At 31.2% G+C, this 18,471-nt stretch overlaps 2 protein-coding genes across 3 annotated transcripts; one reads left to right on the top strand and one right to left on the bottom strand.

The window, feature by feature from the left end:
* Positions 1 to 2,628: 2,628 nt before the first annotated feature.
* LOC108332632 (BTB/POZ domain-containing protein DOT3) lies at positions 2,629 to 5,989 on the bottom strand. The gene is made up of 2 exons (XM_052867920.1): positions 5,963 to 5,989; positions 2,629 to 3,483 (listed from the first exon to the last, which is right to left on the bottom strand). The coding sequence occupies exons 1-2, from the start codon at positions 5,987 to 5,989 to the stop codon at positions 2,629 to 2,631; spliced, it is 882 nt and encodes a 293-aa protein (XP_052723880.1).
* Positions 5,583 to 16,880, top strand: LOC108345717 (probable cyclic nucleotide-gated ion channel 20, chloroplastic). Of its 2 annotated transcripts, XM_017584433.2 has the most exons (13): positions 5,583 to 5,910; positions 6,660 to 7,169; positions 10,286 to 10,477; positions 10,574 to 10,672; positions 11,556 to 11,693; positions 12,693 to 12,935; positions 13,470 to 13,712; positions 13,863 to 14,008; positions 14,099 to 14,176; positions 15,084 to 15,213; positions 15,583 to 15,829; positions 15,963 to 16,125; positions 16,374 to 16,880. In XM_017584433.2, the coding sequence occupies exons 2-13, from the start codon at positions 6,672 to 6,674 to the stop codon at positions 16,477 to 16,479; spliced, it is 2,283 nt and encodes a 760-aa protein (XP_017439922.1). In that variant the 5' UTR covers positions 5,583 to 5,910; positions 6,660 to 6,671; the 3' UTR covers positions 16,480 to 16,880. The 2 variants fall into 2 exon arrangements, with proteins under 2 accessions (XP_017439922.1, XP_017439924.1); XM_017584435.2 differs by lacking the exon at positions 12,693 to 12,935 and having other exon boundaries at positions 5,584 to 5,910.
* The last annotated feature ends 1,591 nt before the right edge of the window (positions 16,881 to 18,471 follow it).

Here is an 18,471-nt window from a genome sequence, read left to right as displayed (position 1 = left end):
AAATTACTCATTTCCATCTCAAATGTAAAAATACTTCTAAATCATAACGTAAAATAAGCTTTGTCTTAACAACACAATATAACATTACACATATCATATACATGAACATATAAGTCTTAAGCATTTACTTATGGTGAATTATGACATCAAAACATACTAAACACTCTTATCGTAAGGTATAATGTTTAAGTATAGATTCACATAATCATTATAATGTTTCTTATAAATTATTAATTTTTCCTTTACTATATGTTTTCCATTTTATTGGCCATAATATTAATAAATATTTTCTTTTGCTTTTTCTCTCCATTATTTTAAGAGGTTTTACAATTGATTGGATATATCATGTGTTAACAAAAGTATGTACTTTGTAAGAGTTACTTACTTAAAACTTTCCCATCATCTCCCAAGATATATATAGAGTATGGTTAAAAAAACTTCAAATTCGTGTAAATTAGATTAGCAACATGTACAAATTAAGTTGAATTAAAACTAATAAACTTTATTTATAAGTCAGAATAAATCTTATAACCTTATACACTAAGCAATTTTGAGTACGATTAAAGGAAAGTTTACCCTATATGACTTCAAATCAACCATTTGAGTTAAGATGCAAAATTTTTCACTTACTTAAAATTAGTCGGATTAAATTTATTTATTTTTAGCACAATCTCTAAAAATCAAATTAACTCATTTAACATATCCATATGATTAATTTATTCATATTAGTATGCATTCAATGAAGTATTTTACATTATATATTAATTTTTTACAAGTATCTTTTTTTATTCCTTTAATTTTGTAATTTTTGTATACAATTTACCAAGAAAACATAAATATTTTAACATTTTTCCAATTATAATGTCTCAATAGATCCCTATTTTCGTTTTGAATTTGAAATAGGTTCTTTTTCAAGTCTTAATTAGATCCTTATTTTTGATAATTTGATGCAAATAAATCATTTCCGTCAATTTCAGAAAACGGCGTTAATGAGTGTCTGACGTAGCCTGTGTGAATGCAATTTTTTAATACTCAAAAATAAAGAATGTATTAAATATATCATAATCCATGCTGAAATTAATTAAAGAGTGGACAAATATGGAAAGTGGTAAGAGAAATCAAAATCAAATTGGGGATTTTTCTATTCTAGGTTTGTGGAGCTTTACGCAGCCTCTAATGCCCCCACCATGCTGGCTTCGATCTACCACTCGTCACGTGACGCTGAACCCCGGGCAATTAGCTGTGTCTTGCATAATCAATTTCACGAGTTGCGTGAGCACGAAGAATTGGCAGGGGGGTTCCATTGGCGCGGTGATGGAGTTTTGCAAGCAGCTTAGAAAGTTTGGGCATGGAGACCATGATTATCTGTATCTTAAGTGTAGAAACACTTTGGGGCATTTGTTGAATACAATTGGGGTTTCCTATGATTCTGGGAGTGTGAAAAAGAGGGTTTCGCTTCGCGATGTTTTTTCCTTTGTTCCCGAGCTTGTGGATTCGTTGTTAGTGAGTTTAGATTATAGTAAACGGTGTGGTAACACCATCCTCTCCATCACGGGGCCTTCGCCGGTAGAAGTTTCGGATTTGATAATATTCTTGGCCCCTTTGAGGAATGCAATTATTCTGCAGAAGCAATTGTTGGGAGGTTCTGAGACGACAGGACCCCTAAAATAGAAAAATCTCCAATTTGATTTTGATTTGTCAGAAAAAAAACATTACTACTTTCTATATTTGCTCTCTTTTTAATTAATTTCAGCATGGATTATGATATATTTAATACATTCTTTATTTCTGAGTATTAAAAAATTGCATTCACACAGGCCACGTCAGACACTCATTAACGTCGTTTTCTGAAATTGACGGAAAAGATTTATTTGCATCAAATGATCAAAAATAAGAATCTAATTAAGACTTCAAAAAAAACAGGGACCTATTTCAAATTCATGACGAAATAGGAATATATTGAGACATTAAACCTAACTTATATTTAATGAAACATCTTATAAAAATACAATAAGTTAATAGTGATATCATAATACTATAGTTATATGAGTTGATAATTAACCACTTAAAGTAGTTGTATATTTAAATATAATTGTTATAAATTTTTTTAATGTCAAGATTTTTGAATCATGTCCATTATTTATTTTAATATTTTCACACTCTTAATCATGTAAATATAATAGTAAATTGATCTAACACAATACTTTTCTTAATTTTACATTATATAATATGACATCGATCCCTTATTAATAATCAACCGATGGGTCTATATGAACAATTCGGTCAACAGGTAACATCATTAACTAAAAATAAAGCACACTTATAAACACAAAACACATGTTAAATACATAATGAAGATTATGACATGTTAGGACTGAGATTAAGTTATAAATAAATTATTTAAATAATGAATTTTGTTGGTTACTATAGTATTTATTAGGGTTAAATATGTTTTTAGTCCCTAAACTATTGGCCGTTTCTGGTTTTCGTCCCTCTTTTAAAGTAAGGTACAATTTGATCCTCATTCTTTTCGAAACTTTGGTTTTAGTTCTCGAAAACTAACACCGTTAAAAATGTGCTGACGTGCTAATGGTAGACTGACACACGACTTTTTTTTTCAAGTGTTTCTCACCTTTTCTCCTCAGCGTCTTCCAACACCATACTCACTCTCTTTTCAAGTTCTGTTGCGAGAGCTGGTGAGACATAATACATCATGGCCATCTTTAGCAACTGCAACATGAACTTATATGAGACTGCATATGGCTGAGGAGGAATAATACTTATCAGGGTTTCAATAATTGTCTTTTGCTCCTTGTTGTGCCCACTGCTCTCTTTCTTCTTCCCACTAAAAATACTGAATTGTAGGTTATACTTTTCATGTCCATATCCTCTTAGCCCTTCTATCTCCACATCCATTCCTGACAGCCATTTCTTGGCATATTCTATGATACACTTACCGATGATCTCTGCTCTGGTTCCTTTTGCCCTTATTGCAGAAATGATTCTTATAAAATGATCAATGCGGAAGGTGGCCACATCATTGAACCACCAGCTTTCTTGATTTGGCGCTGCATCCTCACTTGTGCGATCATCTTTAGAAGCCTTCCACGCAATGGAGTCGCAACATCTTCTTACAATTTGGAGGTTTTCAGCCCATGAAGATAGGTTTTCACAAGATTTCAGAACAGTGATAGTGTCTTTCCATGAAGAAAGCACAACAAAGGTGAGGAAAGCTTCAGTCTTGGAAATTAGATTTCCATCTTCTAGTTCTTCGATCATCTCTAGGAACTCTGATGCACATCTTAGTGCAGCTATGTTATCTGGGCTGAAGTCTACTGGGAGGTCATAACAGAACTTAAGAACTGTTTCAAATGTTTCAGACCCACCTGGGAAGTTTTCAAGCTTCAGAGCATTGCTAGAATTTGAGATGAAAGGCTGAATCTCCAATCGTCCTATGTAGTCGCACTTCGATATCAAGGGGCACTGTGGTTACAGAAAACGTTATCAAAGTACGTAATCATGTTACAACAAAGAAGCTAACACACATAATGATTAAGGCAAGGGGAACGTGAATTCAGGAAGAGAGAGAAGGGGAGAAAATGTGAGAAACACTCGAAAAAAAAGTCGTGTCTCAGTCTACCGTTAGCCACGTCAGCACATTTTTAACGGTGTTAGTTTTCGAGGACTAAAACCAAAGTTTCGAAAAGAATGAGGACCAAATTGTACCTTACTTTGAAAGAGGGATGAAAACCAGAAACGACCAATAATTTAGGGACTAAAAACATATTTAACCCTATTTATTATTATCTTATTTGAACCTTATATGATATAATACCTTTTTCTTATATGATATAATACACTTAAATACAATAAGCAAATGATTATCAATACTTAAGCCATAGCACTTTCTGTATTTCTCATACTTAAATCCACATACAATGTTTTGACTTAAATTCAATAATTGTATTATATTTGTATGAGTGACCTTTTTTAATTTGTCAATATTTTACCTGATTTTATCCAGTAAGATATATGTAACTATTGAGTTTAATACATATTTAACCATAAAAGATATTAAATTGATAAACGACAACGGGGAATCAAATATATTGGTTATGTGTCGTATCTGAGTTTGGTGAATGTGAAAAAATCATATTTATTTGGAATGTATTTTTGACCTAAAGGAAGTCTTTGCCAACTGTCAACATTTTTTTTATTCTTTTTCTTTATTCTGTGGGGGAAAGCCAATTAGAAAACAATCACATGCCGTAAAAGTAGATGGAAATATCCACAAAATTTTGTTATATTAGGTTATAAAATAGTTTTTTAATAATTATATTATTAGTATATCATAATATTATTTATTAAAATAGAGAAATATACGTTTTTTTCTAATATATAAATATACTAAAAATATTAATATAAATATAAATATGAAAATAATAAATAAATTAAAATAATTTAAATTTTGATATTTTGTGAAGCAATTTATTTTAATATATTATTATTTTAAAATATAACCTTTTACTGAGATTTGATAATAATTTTTTCATTTTAATTATAACTTATATTTTTAAAAGCTATTTTTTACATTAAGCAAATTTTAAAAAATGATTTTGTAAATATATAAATATATAAAAATTATTATATAACATAATCGAATAATTTATATTCTGTTTTTCTCTTCTTTTTATGTTTAATTTTATTTAATTCAAAGAAATCAGTTTTAAATCTTATTTCATTCGTTTCTTTTCTTTTTACCGTTTCTCTGAAATAAACAAAGCATTAATTAATAAAAATTGTATTCTTACATAAATTTTCTTTCCATGTTTTTTGGACAGTATCAAAGGAACCGTTAATCTTAATTCATGTTCTTAAAAAAAATGAATTGTTTCATATTATGAAGTTATTATTTCTTTCTTTGACTTAATAAATAAAGTTAAATTTAAAGTATACAGTTAATATATTTGAAAGGAGCTATGCCTTTCATCATGGTATTATCTAATTTAAATAAAGCAAAAAATGTTATCTATCTATCTATCTATATATATATATATATATATATATATATATATATATATATATATATATATATATATATATATATATATATATATATATATATATATATATATATATATATATAAAGTTTTTTTTAATAAAGTTGATACTCCTCGGTATAACAATATACCTTAACTCATAGCTTTGCTGGTAGGCAAGTTCTAGGAAAAGAACCAAAAGAATCAAAGAACCTAAGATAAAGCAAGAAAATAGAAAGTTTGGGGTGGGATTTTGATAGAATGTGGTATTACAAGGTAAAAGATTATACTTTCACTGTCATTGTTGTAAAAAGGAAGGCTTTTATACTTATTTTATTTTCTTGATTTCTCTATTTTCTAAATTATGTTTATTAGAAACATTGTTCATATTTAAATATACAAATATTTTATACAGATAAATAAAAGTTAAAGTGAGGAAGAAAGGCAAAGTCATTGTATTCTGGGAGAAAACATTTGAAAAGGATAGACCTTTACATGTTTCTATGCCGTAGCGCACATTCCAAGGACTAATAAACAAATTTAAAAAAAATAAAAATCAAAGGAAGCCATCCCTCTCACAAAATGACTGTCCAAATCCATTTCCAACTCTAATTTCAACTTTCAATTCTTCATCAGACACGCTCACTTCATATCAAACTCACATTTTTACTCTTACACCTCTTGGTGTTTACCTCTGTTCATTTCTCGTTTTTTCCTTAAACTGATTCTACCCTTTTGTGAGAATCTCCTCTCCAGTGCCCCCCGTGATGACGAAGCTCTCAAAAGTTCAATCTTTCTCTTAATTGGATGTAAAAAAGCTGGCGGGTGTTTTGGGTTTTGACTCTTCTCCGGGAAATTCGCTCCTCACCAGGTTTCTGAATTCTGATCAGTGTTGTTTTCCTTAATTATTGCTTGATCATTGCCTGTGCACAATGTTGGCCTCGTTTCATCGTGCTAGAATTCTTCTACTGATTCCAAAGCTATTGCTAATTTTCAATTCTGTAAATTACAGTATATATGTGTGTCCTAAGTTTTTGGAATGCATGTAGAGGTTGCTGATTCATGCATCAGTGTTTTTGTATCATTGGTTTTAGTCAATGGATCATTATTTAGTTCCTTTCAAGCTCCGGAGGATTTAAGATAAGGGAGTTGATTATTTTTTATCTTGAATAAATATATGTTCTATTTCTAGAGAGTAAGGGGGTTATATAAATTCACAACTAGATTTCACTATTGTTTTCGTAAGTTGCAACATTAGATTAAGTACCCCTTTTAATCGTTGTATGATCACACATCCTCATCATCTTGTTGGTGTTTAATAGTCCTGAAATGCTAGAAGTATTCGTCTGGAAAATGAATTGCAGCCTACTGAGTTTTGGTAAAGGATCAATGTGGAATATAAATGCAAGGGAAAGTTAATACTGGTATCTGTATTAAATTCAATCTGGTTCTGTTACTGCTATATAGTATTTGGCTTTTTCATGCACTAAACCACTTTTTAATTTTACATTCCCCCTTTTCACATTTCAAGTTAAATTTCAGTATTTGATTTAGAGTTGCTGATATGATGCAGAAATATATATGCATTGGATGTTTTGCTAACTTTGTAAAAAATTGCAGAATAATCAAAACATGGCTAATTTTGAGAATGACAAGCGCCCAATGTTGTCGGATACAGATGCACAACCATACGATGAACCTTCGGATTCTAAATTCCGAAGGATGGTAACCAGGACTCAAAGCGCTTCAATTTCTATTCCCATGAGCTCCTTGGAGTCATATGCGAAAGAAACTAGCCTTGTGGGACATACTGGTCCACTTCTGAGCAAGAGAAAAACACCCTATATGCATATGAGTGGTCCATTATATGCTACCACTGGAACTGGAAATCTTTTGCAGAAGCATGTCGTATCGGGAAACAAAGCAGATGACAGAAAGACAGATAATTTTTCTACTCTCCATGGCTCAAGTTCAAATTACCAAAATAGTGACTATGATAGAAAAAATGAACACTTACTAAGGTCTGGGCAACTGGGAATGTGCAATGATCCTTATTGTACTACTTGCCCTACTTACTTCAATGCTTCTCAGCAAAGAAATCCACAATCTTCTGCTAGATGGGATCCAAAGGTTTGTATCCTTCATCCTAAAACAGACTATAGTTTCAGTTGTCTTCAGTTATTTAGTGCATAGACAAACATTTTACTTTAGATGCTTGTTTTCATGTTGTGGACCTTTATTTTGGCAACGATCAGGATGTCACTATGGTATAATAATAATTTGTAGGTATTTGGTTCAGTTGTACTAAAGTAGTTTTTAAGTAGGCTGTTAATAGATGGACCTTTAGTTAAAGCAGGTCTATGTTAGGAAGAAGGGGATTGGGCCAGGAGCTAGCAAGGACCAAACTAATGTAGCACAAGACTCAGTTTAGCTATTGGTGGTAGTAATTAGAAGTTTGGGTCAGAATTAGCAGCAGTTGATATTTGTATGTGGATAACAGATTAGGGGATTTGGTTGTCTCACAATGTGAGGCATGTAGGAGAGTTTAGTATCTGTCTGACTTTGGTGGAGCACCCTGTTTTTGTTGCAAAGTCCCACAATGCTGGCTTCAATTCTAAGGGTGTTGCTTATATATTTGTTGGGCAATATCACTTAATATCAATTGGTTTTGAGATGACTTTGACATGGTATCAGATCCTATAGCACATCTTAATCAATTACTTATTATAATTGGTATCTCTGGAAGGGGGGTGTCAAGAAGTTTCACATTGTTTGTGCCAATTCTTGGAGTGCTACATACATATCTGTTGAAGAACTTAAAATCAATTGGTTTTAAGGTGAACTCTGGCAAAGTATCAAAGCATATAATCCATCTTGATAAATAAGTCATTCTGGCAAGGTAGCCTATTCTGACAAACATCTGTGAAGGAATTGTTAGGAAGTTCCACATGTCTGTCTCAATTTTTGGGTGTTGCTTATATATTTGCTGAACAACTTCACTTAGTGCCACTAGGTTCTAAGAAGAAGTCTCACATAGTATCAGAGAGCACACAGCCCATCTTGGTCAATAGCCTATTCTGTAGAGTAGTCTGTTCTGGCATACATATGTGGCAGGGGTGTTGGGAACTCCTGCATGGTTGACTCAATTTTTAAGGTGTTGTTTATATATTTGTAGGATAATTTCACTAGGTTTTAAGATGAAATTTGGCAGTTTTTTCTCTTTTCATGCTGCTTTCATACTGGGTTAGACCTGAAGATTGTTCCTATTCAATAAATATTCATTCTTCACTTTTTCAACCGCACCACTGTAGCAGCTATTGTTTTCATATTTATGCATATCCTTGTAATATAGTTTTTACTCTCAATCAACAAGAGGATTGTACTTCTCTACTTTTATAATTGTGTTTTATTTTTCGCATTTTGAAATCACCATATTTTAATAATATCTTAATAATCAATATGTTGAATGGTTTTGCTGCGAAAAACACTTTGTTTAAGTAGCTAGTCATTTTGAATTTATATTCACGAGAAAGATTGTTAGTCCTTAGGCCCGATTTAGCTGAAGCATAGAAACTATAATTGCTATTTAATTTTGGTAAATCATTAGTAGTCATTATTTTATAAAATTCAGATTATGTTACGGTATAAGGTAGGGGGCTAATAATAAGGTTTGGAAAGTATATGAGAAGGAGAAGGAAGGTAGGAGGAAAGTGAGGCCGAACGGTATTGACCAGAAAGGCCGAATAGTAGCCGAACGGTGGAAGGCATGGGAAGGTCAGGCCGAACAGTGGAAGGCGGTGAAGAGCTGCAGCCGAACGGTAGGAGGCAAGGGGAAGTAAGCTGAACGGGAGCTGGACCGATCGATTGAAGAGTGACTATCCTGACTGTCCCAGTTAGGATAGGCGGGAAATATTTAGAAATAATTATAGTAAATAAGAATATATCTTAGGAAAATATTTTATTTAGAACAATATTCATATTTTATTCTAGAGAAATATTTTATTTAGGAAATAATTAGTATAAATAAAGGGAGAGTCCAGGGTTAAAGGTATGCTTTTGAATATTGAGTTGTTGACAGGCGGCTACCGTCTTGTGAGGGAGGTTATGCTCCCAAAGTGATTGACGGAGGTTATGCTTCCAATTATGGTTTACTTTTGTTTATTCAGATATTACCATCAATAAAAGAGATTCATTCATCTTTTATCATTCGTTTATTGTTTTGTTACGTGTTGTGAGAGTGTGAGAGGTTGTATTTGGCTAGTTTACGTACTCAGGTACGTAACAAATTATTTATGGGTTTTATTTTTTTTAAGAAAGACATCACTCTAAAAAGCAGCACTATGAGAATAGGACATCTCAACTAGGTTCACATATCAAATCTCAACAATCACATGCTCCCTAGAGGATATGTATAATATATAGAAAATAGAAAAAATCAATACAAACACATGGGGGGACCAAACCAAAACCCATGAAATTGAAAAATCCTATATTAAGGCAAACCAAACCTATCTCTAAAAAAATCCTGACTAATACAAGAAGTCAAGTATTTACACTAATTAATGTGTGATTTAGAAGAAAATATTTTCTTTTTCTTAAACACTTGTTTGGTGATGCACCAAGAGAAAACATTTGTTAGCAACAAGAAAAATAAATTTCTGAGTTATATTCTCGAAGTTGAAGGCACCACTCTTTTAACTCATGAAAATTTCCAATGGGAAATATTAGATATTGATAAATTTTTTTACTATATCAGAAGAAAATACAAAAAAAGAGAGAGAAGAGAGGATATTGCAAATGTAATTCACTAAATAGTTTCCGAATAATTGTGATTTACTAATTTGTGGTGCCTTAATCTGACAATTGGTATGTTTATAGTATTGTCTACTATCATATGATCCTTTATCCTCTTAATATGGGTACATTGCGAGAAACCACTCTCGTAATCCTCAAGATTGTCCTTGTTACTATACTTTTAACAAAATTCTTATTTTCAAGCTGTGTCAATGAACATTGTTTTGCTACCACTAAGGCTATTACTATTTGTCCTGGTTCACTTTGAGGGGCAATCAAAGTATTGTCAACTAGCAACTTTAAGTTGTCTCATTATTTATCCAATACTTGTTATCTGCTACAAGCTTTACTGTATCATTATCATTAATCTTATCATTAATCTTATTGTAACATTCGTCATTGACAATCACTTTCCATAATTAAGTCTACTTTTGTTTATATTTTGAATGCAGTTCCATAATGCTCTTTATGGGGATGCCAAGAGTTTTGTGAGGAAACTTCCTTCTTTATTTTCTTCTTATGTTCCTGGAGTTATGAACCCTCACGCTAAAGTTGTACAAAAGTGGAGCAAATTTTTGGCCATTTTTTGCTTAATTGGTATTTTTGTGGACCCATTGTTTTTCTTTTCACTCTATGTGGAGAAGGTACGCTTATTTTCCATTAACTACAAAGTAGCAAGTTCTAGATGTCACTCTTTCTATTTACAAATTTACTCTTCATTTTTCCTGTTCATTATGCAGGTGAATAAATGCATTGTTATCAACTGGCCATTGGCAACAACACTTGCTTTAGTTAGATGCGTGAATGATTTTGTTTATTTCCTTAACATTCTTCTCCAGGTATCGTCTCGTTAATTACCTTTTCATAAACCCTTTCTCCTATCCCCTGAATTTTCATTTGTGCAAATCCTTTTCCTCATATAATGGTCAAACTCTGTCATTGATGCCAGGTTTTTATTAATCTATGTTCTTAGTTTTGAGAAGGTATATATTCTGATGCATGTCCTTCAGCATAATAACAGAGTTTAGTTTCGTATAAGCCAACTTAAAGGGAGTTTATTCTATTCAAATAAGATGTTACTATCTCATTCTGCAAGTATGTCTACATCTTGTTTGGTTACCCACCCATAATTTCACTTAACCACACCTCATTCAAGACAATTGCTCCATATATCTATCAAGTATAGAGCCTTGTTCCTATATTTTCCAAATCCAATAGTATATATATTATTTGCTGATGAGTAAACCATACAGTGTCATGATAGTCATGAGGAATCTAAGAGACAAGCAGAAACATGCTAAGAATCAAAGCATGGAGGAAAAGTTTCAACTCATGCCATATTGAAGCGAGAGAAAAGAATGTTGTGAATTTTGTTGATCAAACAAAGGTTTTGTATACAATTGTAACGAACAGAAAACTATCTCAACTAGTTATTACAACAAAAATGTAATAGAATTATCTATCTCTAATAATACTAGATGAGAATTAAAAATTAGAAATGATTAAAAGGAACAAATGCTAAATAGACTGGACTTGTCCTTGTTGATAGTATAAGTTACTCCCACGTGTCTTATACTTTGTTGTTCATTAGTTAAGTTCAAAAGGAAAAGCAAAGAAAAATAGCACTGTCCTGAATCTTAAACATGGTTAAGTTTTTAGCCTAGTTTGCTTCGTTTTCAAAATTTAAAGCTTCAATAACTCTATGAAGTTGCCTGTTTACAGTTTAGGTTAGCTTATGTTTCTCGTGAATCAAGGGTGGTTGGTGCTGGAGATTTAGTTGACCATCCAAAGAAAATTGCTCTTCATTACCTAAAGGGTTATTTCCTCATTGACTTATTTGTTGTATTTCCTCTTCCTCAGGTAAAGTTCTTCCTGTTTTTCTTTTTCCCTATGGAAATTATTTTCATTTTTTTTTCTGAGTATGCTTGTCTAGATTTAGGATATCTTACATCCATTGTAAAGGCCACACAATTTTCATTTTGAATTACATGGTAGTAGTATATTAGCCTAGCATCTAGCATCCGATTATGAAGATTTACTCGTTTTTTCTCTCCTTTTCTTGGCAATCAATAAATTCTGTTTTCTAGTTATCTTGTCATACAATAAGGGAAAACATGAGTAAAATGCTATTAAGGATTTTTATGATAGTGTATGATTCTGAGCCTATGTTAAGAAATGTATTTTAAGCCTAACTCAACTCCACAAAACTAGTTTGTGAGGTAAGGTTTGCATACACTTATATATTGTGAATTGGCCTTATTTTCAGTTGATGTGAGACTTCCAACACTATATTTTAATTACTATAACGAATTGATACTTTGTTTTAATAATCCTACCGTAAAGAAATTATTTCACTTTCTTTGTATATAATTTTTTTTTCATGCTTTATATGCTATAATAGCCTGCTGTTATTGTATATGTTAATAGCATCAATGCTATGGTTTTAAATTAACAAAAAAATGCTTAAAATGTTAAAGTACGGTCTATAAGGATTCATGATAACAATATTATAAAAAGTCGCATGGTAAGTTTATCACGCCCACACTCATTAATTATGTGCTAGTTCAACAATATTCAACTATTGAACTTGGAATCCAATTTGACCGACCCAATTACTTGTCTAACATTAGAAGCTTGTTTTTGTTATTGAACTTCTTGGTTTTTACGATATCATGCACGATTGGTTTGGAGTTGACCAAATTGGTTTCTCCTTTCTGTATCTTCCCGAGTAATCATCTGTCCACGGAGATTAGCACGTGCATAGCAAAGGAAGAGTTTTCAATCTGCAAAACAAGATAAAGCTATCAGGAGCTTGTTTACTCACCAAATTCCTTGACATACGTGGTAAACTATGTGCAGATAATGTTATTATTTGTCCTACCAAATTCCTTGTCGGGAGCAAATTATGCCAAGAATCTTCTGCGCGCAGCAATATTAGTGCAATATTTTCCCAAATTATTCAGGTTTCTGCCACTGCTGATCGGTCAATCTCCAACAGGATTCATATTTGAGTCAGCCTGGGCAAATTTTATTATAAATCTTCTCATTTTTATGCTTGCTAGTCATGTTGTTGGCTCTTGCTGGTACCTCTTCGGTCTTCAGGTGAGGGACATAGCATTAAACTTACTTTTTTAAAAAATATTGAATTTTGTCCTCAGTATACGATAATGAATGTCCACTAAATTCTCACCTTTCCTTGGAGAGGAGCCAAGCTCCCAATGATGTTGTTAATGAGTAGCATAGGCTACAAATTGGATGCCTGCCCTTGGACCATGATAAGAGCAAAAGGAAAAGGCAAAATAAATAAAACTCGATTCACTTAAATGCATATTTCATTGTGGTTGTGTATTAATATTAAAAATTAATAATAATAATAATAATAATCATAATTGTAATTATTATTATTATTGTTGTTGTTGTTGTATGCTATGAGATTTATCAAAACATGATGTGGTTTACCAATATATATATGACATCCTCCTATTGCTATTGCAATATCTGAAATGAAATTGGTCTACAAATGTCATCTAGGATGCTTTAAAGATGACTGGTTCAATTAGAATCACGAATTTAATTTGGTAAATGAAAGTTAGCATTGAATTTACTTTCTGCTTTTCTTCCACTTTCTTCTTCCAGAGGGTTAATCAGTGTTTGCGGAATGCCTGTCATAACTCTAATATACCTGGATGCATGAAGTTCATTGATTGTGGACGTGGTCATCCAAATTTGACATCAAATCCGTGGATTAACAATACTGATGCTGTTGCTTGTATGGATTCCTCTGGTTTCACTTATGGGATTTATCAGTCTGCTGTACCACTTACTATAGAAACTAATGTAGTCAAGAAATACGTGTACTCTCTTTTTTGGGGATTCCAGGTTTGCTCTCTCTCTAGTTGAACTCCTTGCTAAATAGGTCACAGAAACTCTAATTTGTACTAATACTCCTAAATACTAAAGCAACCACATCAATTATTTAATATCTAATCAACAAATCTAACAGTTATGCCCTGGATGTTCTTGATACAGCAAGTCAGTACTCTGGCTGGTAATCTAATTCCTAGCTATTTTGTGTGGGAAGTCCTTTTTACTATGGCCATCATAGGATCGGGACTCTTACTTTTTGCAATTCTCATTGGTAACATACAGAACTTTCTACAGGCTCTTGGACGGAGGTAGAACTTACCTAATTCTACAAGATTATCTTTACAGTTAGTTCTATTGCTTTTCTTATTACAGTATGTTTTCTTTTATTCTTTTCACAGGAAACTGGAAATGCAACTTAGAGGTCGTGATGTTGAGCAATGGATGAGCCATCGGCGATTACCTGAAGATCTAAGAAGGTATAAAATTTTCTCATTCTTATTATGAATTATGTCAGCATTACCAAAAGGCACATTTGTCAATTATTGAAGTCACTGCTTGGTTGTTAATTCTCCATCCTCTCCCAGCCAATTTTTGAAGTTTTTTTTTCAAAGATACAAATGCTCTTTTAGCTGCCAAAGTTAAGTTAGCTGGTTCTGAAGGTTTTTAAAGAGAGACAATGGAAATTTTGAATTTTTTTCATCTGTCCTTAATATGTCTTTATTAGATATTATTTTAGATATTATTAGTCATTCTGTACATTAGTAGTACATGTAATCTTGCAGAATAGGTAAAGTCTGAACATGTTATTGGGTATCCTGTTGAATTATGTGGTGATTTAGGCCGTCAATCAGTATAATATATAAAAGGAGAACATGATTTATAAACTCTACTAAGTGGTCACTTTTGACACTAGTGTCTCCCCAAAATTTTGACACGTCACAGTTTTCCTCCATGCCTAATAAATTATTCTAAAAGTATTAAAAGTTTGAAATTCTATTATTGTCTTATTACAAACAATTCAAAATTCGAATCCATTAGTATCTTGTCAGAAAGAACTCATCATCTTATTCCTTAATGTAGATTTAAATTTTAAATAATTTATAATTTTGACTTAATAATGTCTTTCTGATGGAAATAATTCATTAATATATTAATACATGATTCAAATTTTTAAATATCAAATTCTTTTTTTAATATAATATAACTCAGTGCAGCACATGAATGTTAATCTAGCATGCATATATGGGAAGCAACCAATCTTCTTATAGTATGACATGTATATAGGCTTCAGTGCTTAGAAAAATAGTATGTGCACTACTTTCATTTTTATTCAGGTATGTTGTATCATGGGACTTCAAATTATGGAGCATATCTTGTGTGCAGGAGAGTAAGACAGGCTGAACGGTACAGCTGGGCCGCAACAAGGGGGGTGAATGAAGAAATGCTAATGGAGAATTTGCCAGAAGATCTGCAGAGAGACATAAGACGCCATCTCTTCAAATTTGTTAAGAAAGTATGCACACCTACGTCTTAAATGAGTGATAACTACTCTATTTTATCATGATTTCACTTCTAGTATATTATAATTTTGAGGTTTAAATGTAAGGCAAACTTCATAATGTCAGTCACTGATTTATTTAAATTTTAGTTTCCTTTATGTCTCTCTACTTGTAAGCTGCTAGTTTTGGATGAAAGTTTAAACTGAAAGCCAGTTTAAAGGAAAAGTTTTATGTATCTTAATCAGGAAATTCAATCCATGAGTAGCAAAAGCCAAAGCATGTCAACCAACCCTAAGTTCATTATAATGATGGTTTTATTTTCTTTTAGATTTTGTACCAATTTGGATCCATAATCTGAGGATCTGGACCTGAACTATCTGCAGATTCGGATTTTTGCTCTGATGGATGAGCCTATATTAGATGCCATTTGTGAGAGACTAAGACAAAAGACACACATTAAAGGAAGTAAAATTCTAAGTCATGGTTGTCTAGTAGAAAAGATGGTATTCGTGGTGCGTGGTAAATTGGAGAGCATTGGAGAAGATGGAACCAGAATTCCTCTATCTGAAGGGGATGCATGTGGTGAGGAACTTCTGACATGGTATCTTGAACATTCTTCAGTCAGCACAGGTATATCAGTAAGCTATATGTCATAATGCCTGTTAATATTTTAGAGTAGACCAGAAGAATTTGCAATAATCAACAACCTAGACCTGTACTAAATAAGAAACTGAATGGTTCAACGATTTGATCTCTCTTGCAGATGGTAGAAAAGTAAGGCTTCCAGGACAGAGATTGGTCAGCAACAGGACAGTAAGGTGCTTAACAAATGTGGAGTCATTTGCACTCTCTGCTTCCGACCTTGAAGAAGTCACAATCCTTTTCACAAGATTCTTGCGGAGCCCATGCGTCCAAGGAGCCCTAAGGTGAATCAATCCCTTGACTTCTTGTATCTATATAGATGTATGGTTCAACTTAATCTTTTTAACATTTTATGTCGGAAGTCTTACATCGATTAGAGGTAAAGCCAATTTAGAATATATAAATGAATACAAACCTCATTTTACAAGCTGGTTTTGTGAGATTGAATTAGGCTTAATGATTATAAATGAATGCAAATATGTGTTTTTAAATCCAGGGTTTTCTTAATGATTTGATAATTGTGTTACACTAGGTATGAGTCACCTTATTGGAGATCCCTTGCTGCGACCCGCATTCAAGTTGCATGGAGATACAGGAAGAAACGGCTAAGTCGTGTTAATTCCACACCATCAGATTGAACATTGAGGTTTTGGGTTCCACTTTTCATACAGTTTTTATGATCTCCAATCCAATATAGTAGTTTCACTAGGTTGTTACCTCATACAGGGGCGTCATTTTATTTATCAAAGCAACCAAATTGTAAATTAATTTCACCTCCAAGTTTATTGTGTATACACTCAAAACATTCTATTTTGAGAATAGAAATGTGTTATGTGCAAACGAGGATGCTATAGTGGAGAGAAAGTTTGTTGAACAACAACAACACGCATCAGAAGAAAAAAAAAAGTACAAGTGCGCAAGAGTTCACGAGGGAGAATGATAATAATGATGGGTGGAAGAAGCAAAAACTATTATTAAATTGGATTCAAGACTCACATTTTTTGTTTTTAATAAATTTTGATCAATATGTTCAAACCAATATTATAATGTATTCCGAACTCTTTCTTGTTTACATGTTTATTTAAAATTAAATAATATCAAACATCAGTACTTAAATACACATATAACATCTTATTATTTTAAAAATAAACTTACTGACGTATCCTATGTGTCATATTCAATACATATATAATATCGGGCATCATAGCTTATTTATAGTTATTTAATGTTTATAATAATTAAAATATTAATCAATTCAAATAAAATAAAACCAAATAGTATTTGAAGGTTTTAATAAATATTAAAATTAATTATTCTAGAGTAAATAGTCGACTCATTATAAAAAGATAAAATCTACATGAAAAAATTAATTATATCAGTTTTACCTGAATTTCAATAATTCAACATATATTTAATATTGAAAAATTCTTAAATGTATTTATTAAAGAGAAAATAATATTGATATATAAAGAATTTAAATTTATAAAACCAAAAGCAAATGGTACAATACTTTCTTCAAACTTAGTTTCATATTAACATTATTTTTTATTTTTATAAATATATGTAGTAATTATTAAAAATCAAAAAATTGTTTAATTACTTCAATTATTAATTAGTTCATACAAAATTAGAAAAAAAAACCATAATGTTTTATATTACATATAATATTAATATATTAATATTAAAAAGATCAAATATATTTATTATTTTTTCTTTAGAAATAAACGATTAAGATATAGGAAAAAAATATTTTATAATAATTTAATACTATAATATAAAACTAAATATAGAACACAAATTATAATTTTGGATAAAATATATATTTTTTTAAAAGAAACATAATATTAAAAGCAAGTTATTAAATGAAAAAGTTAAAATTATATATATATATATTTTATATATATATATATATATATATATATATATATATATATATAAACAGTTTTACTGAGAATAAAAGCGACACTATCTTTATAGGGATTAGAAATATATTTAAATTTAACAATAATTATAATAATAATGTTATTAATGTTGAACATTTTTATATTTTTGACACAAATTAAGAATAATTTAAAATGAGTTATGCATTAAAATGAATTTACTTCTTTAATAAACGCATTATTCTTAAGTTCTGTAAATAAAACACTAGTATAATTTACTTGAGAATAAATTAAAAAAAATAAGTAATATTTCTTTAAAAATTAAGATAATTAATAAAGTTAAAAAGGATAAGTGAAGCTGTCAGTGACACACTACCCTTTGCTCCAAAGTAGACAATGTTACCTTCTTCTACTTTACTTCCATCAAATCTTTAGAGAGAACAAACAAAGTTAGACAAATAAAAAAATGATAAAGTAAACTAAAAGCTTTCATAGTTTTATATTCAAAACAATTCACACTAATGCTGCAAGTTTGAACACATAATCTATTCACAATCTTATGTCATAACTGACATTTTCAAACTCTTCAACTCTCATCTGCAATGCAAAGGTTGCTATCTTACTTTATATCACATCTTTTGTAAGACTTTTTAATAATTTTTTCCCCACAGTTATACAAAATTCATGTTATAATAATCTTTTATTCAAACTTCAAGTTTTCAAAATCTCAAAGATCAGTTTTTTATTCAT

This window comes from Vigna angularis, chromosome 8 (assembly GCF_016808095.1).
Source record: "Vigna angularis cultivar LongXiaoDou No.4 chromosome 8, ASM1680809v1, whole genome shotgun sequence".
NCBI lineage: Eukaryota > Viridiplantae > Streptophyta > Magnoliopsida > Fabales > Fabaceae > Vigna > Vigna angularis.
The sequence above is the reverse complement of the archived record's forward strand: the minus strand, read 5'-3'. Positions and strand labels throughout refer to the sequence as shown.

What these genes read in the sequence shown, in the direction of transcription:
- LOC108332632 (XM_052867920.1), bottom strand. Translation starts at nt 5,989, where the DNA reads ATGAAACGAGGCCAACATTGTGCACAG. An exon ending in GAGGCCAACATTGTGCACAG is followed by an intron (nt 3,484 to 5,962) that starts GCAATGATCAAG and finishes CTGTAACCACAG; the next exon opens with TGCCCCTTGATATCGAAGTG.
- LOC108345717 (XM_017584433.2), top strand. Translation starts at nt 6,672, where the DNA reads ATGGCTAATTTTGAGAATGACAAGCGCCCAATGTTGTCGGATACAGAT. An exon ending in CTCTTTTTTGGGGATTCCAG is followed by an intron (nt 13,713 to 13,862) that starts GTTTGCTCTCTC and finishes TTCTTGATACAG; the next exon opens with CAAGTCAGTACTCTGGCTGG. An exon ending in TCTTCAAATTTGTTAAGAAA is followed by an intron (nt 15,214 to 15,582) that starts GTATGCACACCT and finishes AACTATCTGCAG; the next exon opens with ATTCGGATTTTTGCTCTGAT.